This window comes from Acanthisitta chloris, unplaced genomic scaffold (assembly GCF_000695815.1).
Source record: "Acanthisitta chloris isolate BGI_N310 unplaced genomic scaffold, ASM69581v1 scaffold8412, whole genome shotgun sequence".
NCBI classification, from domain to species: Eukaryota; Metazoa; Chordata; class Aves; order Passeriformes; family Acanthisittidae; genus Acanthisitta; species Acanthisitta chloris.
The window spans coordinates 1525-10494 of record NW_008662163.1 but is presented as its reverse complement, the minus strand read 5'-3'; the positions used below and the strand labels follow the sequence as shown (position 1 = coordinate 10494).

Below are 8970 nucleotides of genomic sequence, written 5' to 3'. Positions count from 1 at the left end.
AAACTAGTAGTCCCCCACCCTCCCACCCTCTTCTAGCTTTTACAAGTCACCATTAAAACAAATGCATACGACTTACTGTACAAATACAAAGCTGCAGGCAGTAAAGTTACAGAACATTCTGAAAATATTTCAAGCATAAAAAGTACACTTCATAATTGCAAAAATAAAGTTTCACTTCTTTAGAAAACATTTTGATCAGAGCTCAAGCAGAACAAACATCAGCAATTCCTACTTCAGCTTAACTCCCTAAGCGCTCACCTTCAGAGGTTGAGAGCAAACAGCTCAGGTGTTTGGGATAAGGGAAGTGACCATGTCTTTTAATGGAGAGAAATGGTATTTACAACAATGGCACAGACCTTAAGCATCAACAACATTATTTCAGCCAAAAAGTAAATCAGCAAGTGACATGAGTCATTCTTAGCATCACAGGGCACTGATCACTAAGAACCTCAATCTGCTAGGAACAGGTATTAAGTTAGACTGGTACAAATGGCAGGAAAGATCCATGACATCAAACAGGCTCAGTTTTTGTCACTGAACTCATTTTAGGCTAACAGTTTCACTAGTGCAAGACCATCTGTTTACCTGATAAAATGAAAACTCATAAATGTCACGATTTAAGAACACTCATACAAAACTATTTTTTTTCTTTTTAAAAAAGTGCCACATACCAGACTTCTACTAAAAAAGTTACAAACTAATGGAAGACTGTCTGCCTCCATCTCTTGTCAACGAGGAAAGGCCAAAGTGACTCTTTGATCCCAGCTCGAAATGGTGTTCTCTGCCCTATCCCCAGCATCTCCAGCTTGGAGCAATCCAGCTGAGCATTCCTGGGACGAAGAGCACCCACGACTGGACTGTCAGTAATCTAAAAGAGAAACAGGAGATTCAAAAAAAACCCAACACACCAACAAGTAAGCAGAAGTGACAGAACAATACTTATGCAGTTCATTAAGTGAAGTGTTTGGGAGGCATCTGGATGTGGCACTGGAGGATCTGGTTTAGGGGTTACAGCAGTGACAGGTTAATGGTTGGACTCGATGATCTTAGAGGTCTCCTCCAGCCTTGATGGTTCCATGATTAGAACTTTTCCTTCACAGCTTTCTACACAGCTATGTTCCCCTCCTCCCTCCCAACTATTATCTGTTGGTTTGGGTTTTTTTTGTTTGGGTTTGTTTGTTTGCTAGTTTTGTGGTTAACTTCATTTCAACAAGTGTCAGGCAGGACCACATAAAGTGTCTTAAGTTACATTTTTCTCACTCAATTACTGCTACTAGTTGTGCTTTCCTACATTTTATTCCTATTTTCACTGTATAATCACAAGGTAAGAAATGCTCCAGAGCATTAACAGAATCATGTCTCGATCAATATACTTGAAGAGAATTAGCTCTGGGCAGAAAAAATTCAGACTAAATGCTCTCCCTTGTTTTCTTTCCATCTTCCAAGCCACATTTCAGTTCCAGCATTTACCAATTCCAAATCCTTGGAAATTCTTTTGTATATAAATAAAATCTTATTTACATGTTACATTGCCACAACACGAAGTCTTTAAGAGCAGTCTTGCTGTTAAGTGTCAATAAAACCCTAACCCTAACCCAAAAATGATTTGAACTTGTGCATGTATTCAGAAATAAATCTGGACACTGCCCAGTTCCTACAGATTCCTACCTTCAAGTTAATGTTCTGTCAATCTGTGAAGCATTTTTTAAGGTCAAAAATACAACAAAAATATGGATTTACTTGTGACTGAGGGGAACTGTTCTGCAGAAATGCCACTACACTACAGGCTGTGAAACTGGTGACTCACTGACTGGGTCATTTTCCTGCCTCAGCAGGTCAAAGCAGCTGTTGCTGTCCTGAGTTACACTCCAGACAGCACCCTGAGCAGTACAGCTGCTGCACTAGACAGGCACAGACTGTCCTGAAGAGGAAGCTCACTTGTATGGCTAGTGTAAAACCTACTCCTGGAAATGACTGAGCACATCCATCTTTCTACAGGTCAAACAACACATCACTTACTGGTCTCAAGTGGCTGCTGGGAAGGTTGAAAGCATCTGCAATTGCACATGCCATTTCGTACTTCGTCATCTGCTCATTGCCAGACCAGTGAAATGTTCCTTTTACTGAGGGGTCCTAGAGAAGAAACAGGAAAGACAGATGAACAGCAGCAGCTAGCTGGCCCTCAGACGAATTCCTGCACAGGAACTGTGCACAATAACCTCCCAGCAAGACCTACCCTGAAAAGCTGCTACATGGTGAACAAACACAATGAAGCATTTCAGTCCAGTGGCTTTGTTTTGTCACTTTGGTGTTCTTAACACAATAAACAAGGGCATCCTTGAGAATGACATTGGATCACTGTGGGGTTTTTTTAGCCCAAACCAGGAATTTGTAAAGGGCAGATGTGAGTAAGTTAGGCACTCCCATTTCTCTCCTCTATACTAGAAGACATGATACAAGTTTCAGAAGGTTCTGTCCCATCACTTCATTCATGGTTGTGGCAAAGAACACAATATCCCACAGTCATGTAAAGATACTGCAGCATTACAGCCAGGTCTCTCCTCCCTCCCACTGCTCCTGAAGTGCAGAGAAGGATCCAGGCTGTGTGTAGTTTTCAGCTGTTCACAAACAAAGCTGAGAACTCACACTGTTTTCACCCTGGAGAGGCTCATTTCTTGGCATTCTTACCAGCATTCTCTTCTCTGCTAGCTGTCTGCAAACAGTTGCTACATCCTTGACATTGGTAGGAAATCTCTGTTGCCAGTGGTCCATGTTGGCAGATTTATTACTGAACTGCACTTTATCAAACATAACAGTCACAGCACTTTCCTCCAGTCTTTCCACCTCCCCATACAAGACAGGAATCCTAAGGACTGCAGCTCCTGAAAGGAATATTTTAGAAGTATTAACATTGTTATGACTATGTACAAATGTTGCAGCACAACCTGAGAGGTGGTTTGGAAGTGTTAAGAAATATGCTGATGATATAAAGCATCCAAAAATCACACATAAAATGCAATTAGTACGTTTGCTCTCAGAATGTAATTTTAATTTGTATCAAACCAATTTATAAACACTAAGATTATATACACTTATTTTCATTTATGCCATTGATTTCCGGAAAGTTACCAAGCTTTCATGAACAGCACAAGGAGACCTGTCTGGGTTAGAAAAACAATTCAAACACTGAAACACCCAACTGCACTGTGCAGCTACTCCAGCACTTCCCATCCCCCCTGAAGAAGGGCAGGGAAACATTCCCAAGCAATCACAGGTCACCATTTTCAGGCACCAATTACAGACAAGAATTCTATGCCAGCATGCAGAAACCTCCTGCATCAGGGAGGATATTATTTACCAGAAAAAAGATAGGAACCTTGGAATGAGTAAAAAAGCTTGACAAATAAGGAAGACAGAAGACAGTAGCAAACAATATTAGATTTGAAGAGTGATTTAAGAAATTCAACTGTAAACAAGTGCAAAGAGAAGGATATTGCATGATGGAATATATCATACTAGTCTATCTCAGTCATGCAGGCTCAAACAGCCTCTCAGGGGAAATCCAAGGAGGCTGTGACAAGTTCATTAAAAGCAATACAGATATTTGTGCTGAAAGAGAAAAAACAATAACATCAGTCCTGAAATTAGAAGCTGAAGTCACTACAGCTATTGGACAGACAAACAGAAAAAGCTAACACAAAAAGTAACACAGAAACTATTCTCACAGAAAAGTAAACCAGAACAAGTTCTTAGACCAAAAAAACAAAGAGAAAACCCAACATGACACTGATTTCCTGCTGCTCTAGAAACAGTTATTTGGTCACCCAGCAAATATGTTCTTCCTGTCTTTAAATGCTGGTTGAAACATCTCTTTCTGCACAGCTTTAGCAGCATTCATTAGTGGAGAAGACAACTGCTTTCCTTGTGTTCTCAGAGAGCTGCCTGGGACGTGGAGAGATCAACTATTCAAGTACTGCTAAACCCTCCAAATTATTATTGGAGATTGCTGCATTGCACAACAAAAATGGATAGGGAAGTTTTTCACCCAAATACAGATCTGACAGACTGAATTCTACCTACACAGTATCAGCAAATTAGCAGTTGGAAAACTAACACATGTAAAATATTTATGTTTGGATGAAACAACAGAACTGCTATTTTCAAGCACCTTACTCAGCAACACCCCGAAATTCCTTCTGCTAATAATTAGCACTGCTGCAACCCACTGGTGCCAAACAGCTCATGCTCAGGGTGGTTATGAAATATCAAAGTGCTGAGTTGGGGGAAGGGTCTAGCAAGATACCCACATGTATTTCAATTGGGTGCAGTCTTATCTTCACTAATCTAGAAGAGGGAAGCAAACAGCATCACAGTCAAATTCAGAGATGATATTTAATTACGAGGTGAGTGAATAACTTAGCATTTATTTTTATTTAAATAAGACTTTTCCCGTCAAAGCATTTTTCACTAAGTCACTTTCTTACTAGTAATGACAAACTTAGAGCTTCAGTTACTGAAAGACCATCACAGTAATTCATCAATTGCTCTGTTGTCTGGTTGGGCAGCACAAAATCACAGTGTGAGTATCACACTTACAGATCAGAAGCCTCTTCTGCAAGGGCACTGAGATTATTTTCTTCAAATTCTTCAAGAAAATACAAGTGCTTCGTTCCTTATAATCTGTAACTGGGAACTGGCAACATACTGACTAGAAGCAGCCAAATCTCTCTTTTATGCAAGAAATAAATCTTAGATGAAAGGGAACATGATCAGTCCTAAGCTTTTTTCCCCTTACTAAATAGTATTTTTTTAATTGCGTTTGTATGTTTTGAACTCAAATTTACATTAAGAAAAGATTTAAACAATACATAAATAAAAAGAAATTAGCTGCTTAAACCCAGAAACATGTGATGAACCCTTTACAAAGCATCACAAGCAGGGGTGTGATGTGTGGTAAGCCAGGTGGGTAAAAACACAAGGGGTGGCCTGATGGCCTCTGTGATGAGAGCAAAACCCTCAGAGTCCCAGCTAGAGCCCACGGCGATTTGGTCTGCATTACATTGAGTCCTAGCCTGGTTTTCCCTTTAAGTAAACATACACGGAGAACACCTGCAATGCATCCCCCTAAATAACAGCAGCTGTGCATTTTGGGAGGTTTTTCTCTTTCCTTAGGGACAGCAGATTTACAGCACACAAAGGCTCAAGGATGTCCATGAGCAGAGACAAGTAACATGAATGGAGATCAAAACGGGTAGGAAATAAAGCTTTAGTCAACCTACAAGCAAGAGGAATAGTTCCCGAGCAAGGAGACTGACTCCTAACCACATTCTTCTCTGAATCTTGTTTCCATGGTTCTGCAACTTCACTATGACTTAAGAGTCTATTTAAGCTAATATTCAACTAAGTAAAAATAGAAAGCCTCTATTAAAAATGGCTGAGTGTATTCTTACCTTCATTGTTTTCCAGGACTGCCTTCTCACCCTCCAGCTTGGTTTTCCCATATAAATTCAGGGGATTTGGTACATCAGTCTCTTTGTAAGGAGGGTTTGTTCCATCAAATACATAGTCTGTACTAATGTAGATCAGAAATGCTCCAACTCCAGCTAGAGAGAAAATGTTTATACATAGTCTATTTTAATTCATGCCTTGTTTGAAATTCCAGCAAACTTTTAAACATATCACCTGAAGACTTCACTATCCCCACTCCTTCCCACTGCTTTGTCTGTTGGCTGAGCCCTCACACAGCCATGCACACTGCCTTACAGGACATGGACTGAGGGCACCCTGATGGCAGAAATGACATTCAGCACTTGAAGGAACTGATACACACTCATTTCCCTATATAAATAAACACAGTATCTTAACAAGAAACCAAATCCAGGAGATGGATTTGGTTTCTTGTTAAGCCCAGAGGGTTGACTTTTTTCTTTTGTTTGGAGGTTTTTTTAATACAAGTTTTTGACTAGGAAGTGTTACACTGTGCTATTTCTGACCCATGGAGGCAGAGACAGTGCCGAGCATCATTTTAACGAGACTAGGGTTAAGTAGATGTGTAAGAATTAGTGGCCTTACCTGCCTCTTTGGCTAAGTTCGCTGAAGCAGCCACATTGAGCTGAGAAGCAGCATCTGGTTGGCTTTCTACAACATCTGGCCTTCTCTCAGCAGCACAGTGCACTATAACATGAGGCTGGAAATTAAAGACCACTTTGAAACAACCAACATGGTCAAGAGATTGCAGTTGCCCCCTCACTATAGTGATGATGTCCTTCAGGCAAAGGTGACAAGGAGTAACACAGCAGAGTTATATTTACCCATGGCATTCTGAGGAGCACATTTTCCTTAGGGAGGGCAAAACAACATGCTGCTTCAAGGGCCTCCAAAAAGATTTATCATTAATTGTGCAACTGTGCTCTTCAGTAGCTTCAATTTTACAGCAAGATTGAAGTTGTGGGTTTTTCTTTTTAATTCTGTATAACAGAATATGTTGATATGTGTCTCACACATACACACAAGTATACTCAAAAACTTCAGCTAAGCTTATTTGACATATAATGAGATGTTTAAAGCCATTTTATAGAATGGGACCCTGCATAATGTATTGCAGGTTCTACATATTCCCCTTGCCAGTGAAAAAGCAGTGAACTCCTTACTGCACTGCACACTAGACGTGGTTACTGCTGTTGTATTCAAGTATTCCGCTGCACCAGGACCCTATGCTGACATGTCAATAACTCACATCAATCTTACTCTTCCAGCTGTCAGTGCTGACATGTTCAGCTGTGCCTGCAGTGTCTACGCTGAGGACAGCAAAGCTGAGAGCTGCGTGCACCTGCAGAGAAAACCACACTCGGGGTGGCACAGAGCCACACACGTGCCAGAGCTCTGCCCAGCATGAGCCCCAGCAGCCCCAGGACTCAGCAGCACCATCGACTGACTCCTCAGCATATGCAGTGCCCTACCCATCCACTTTGTGCTCCAGAAACTTACCTGAAACTCCTGGATAATGCCATGGACTGCAATAGAGTCCAGAAGATTGATCTGTTCAAATCTGGGCTGAGCTCTCCTGTACCCACAGCCAACTGCGTTCCAATTATTCTCATTGAACTCTTTAAACACAGCTCTGCCAAGAAGTCCTGTAGCACCAGTGATCAGAACTCGCCTGCTGGGAATATCAACATCTTCCTAGGGAAATGACAACAGGAAAAGGTTTGTTTCTACTGTAATTTTCTACTGTGTTTTCTTTAAAAGCCTCTGAGGCTACAGTCAGAGCTCCTGTATTAAACAAGCTTTTCCTGAGGGTTCTGGAGTGTCTTATGGAACACTGACACTGTACCCAGCCAAGGATTTAAACAGATATTCGAAGCTCATGAAAACAAAACTTTAGTGGGAAACTCATTTACTTCTACAACAAACCAAACCACTAGCAAAGGCAGAATTTTAAGTTCATTCCGAAGCTGCTAACTTTGTGCAGTCTTAGAGGAGGGAAATAAACTGTTTTTGAAAATGGACCCAAAAGATGTAACATTTAGGGTCCAAATTGTACCACAAATACTTTTGGATAGACTGTGCAAGTTAGAAGCTGCAGAAATACAATACAACTCGCTGTGAGAATTAAAGACTTGCATTTTATTATTAAACAGAACAGTACTTAACTGCCATTCAACACAAGAGTCTAATAAAAGTAAAACCAAGATACAGATCTCTCATCAGTTTTACCAAATGCATCTGAAAGTGATTTGGCAATTTCAACTCTGGCTCTGTACAACAGACTAAAGCTGTGCCTGAGCTCCTGCACATTTTTGGCACTGGAGACAGCTGTGAACATCAGCACACACAAACCTCATTCCCCCTCTCGCTAGACCATCAAGTTTTCAAGCCAGCAAACACAAGATTCATGTCTATCTGTGCAATCTTCATTTTCCTTTCATGCTTTCCTTCTGCATCTCCCACAAACAAGAGGCTGCTAAAAACCAAAATGAAAGCATATGTTTACTGTGCCAGGACACAAAAAACCTTGGGGTGTGCAGAACCCACAGACCTTGTATTTCCTGACCACTTTACGCAGAAGGGCAATTTGTGATAACTGACTGTGGGTTTGGACATCACACAATGTCTTCTGCTATGCCATGCAGCAGCCCAGCCATTCCTGAGCACTGTAGCAGTGCTGCTTTTCCACTGCAGCACAGGAAGCCACAGCAATGCTTCCAATGCCTCTTTCACCCCTGCAGATCCCTAAAGGTTTATGCAGAGGTGCAGGATGCAAACAGCCTATCCCAAACAACTGCTTTGAGTTTCCAACACGGAGCACTCGTGTTCCCCAACTCTAAAGCTCCACTTGAAGGATGACTTCTTCCCATCAGTACTGGATGAAAATAATTTCTATCTGGACAATATGCAGCACAAGATGGTTCAAAAAATTATCCTTACAGTTATTTTTACCTCAGGTCACAAGTTTATTTACAATTTTTAAGGCTGCCCATGTTCACTAAACAGCAATGAGTGAAAATGTGCAACTCTGTTTTCTTATGTACTTTTTATCTTGGTCAAGTCTGCCCAGAGTGTGACTGGACAAATTATCAGTGTTTCTACAGCTAGAGGTGCCAACTAATAAATGTCCAACACTTGCTGCAGAACAGCTGAAAGGTTCTCTAATCACCAAATATCTTTCGTGAGTAGAAAATGACCAGCACAAACCAAAGCGTAAAATCTGACACTTCTAAGCATCATTCATCTAAGTTTGTTTATCCCACACATCATAAAGAGGATGTTACATCAGCAGCACAGCTTGAACTGGACACAAACACAGCTTTCAGCAAGCACAGCTTGCTCTTGTCTGCAAGGCTAATTGATTTCAGTCACTTGTTTCTGGGAAAACAAGATCAGTGACACATATCTGCCATAAATCCAACACCAACCAACTACCAGTTTGAACCTAGTCCACCTTGCCAGAAATTAAACATTCTGGTGACA

General features: G+C 41.0%; 1 protein-coding gene across 1 annotated transcript in view; it reads right to left on the bottom strand.

Moving 5' to 3' along the window:
* Positions 1-202: 202 nt before the first annotated feature.
* MAT2B (methionine adenosyltransferase II, beta) overlaps positions 203-8970 on the bottom strand; it is a gene marked incomplete at its 5' end in the record, with an annotated part of 9515 nt that continues 747 nt past the window's right edge. The window contains 6 exons of the mRNA XM_009070500.1: positions 203-868; positions 2020-2133; positions 2689-2882; positions 5451-5603; positions 6073-6187; positions 6988-7178. Of these exons, the coding sequence (XP_009068748.1) occupies positions 698-868; positions 2020-2133; positions 2689-2882; positions 5451-5603; positions 6073-6187; positions 6988-7178 (938 nt within the window). The remainder of the gene's footprint in view (positions 869-2019; positions 2134-2688; positions 2883-5450; positions 5604-6072; positions 6188-6987; positions 7179-8970) is intronic.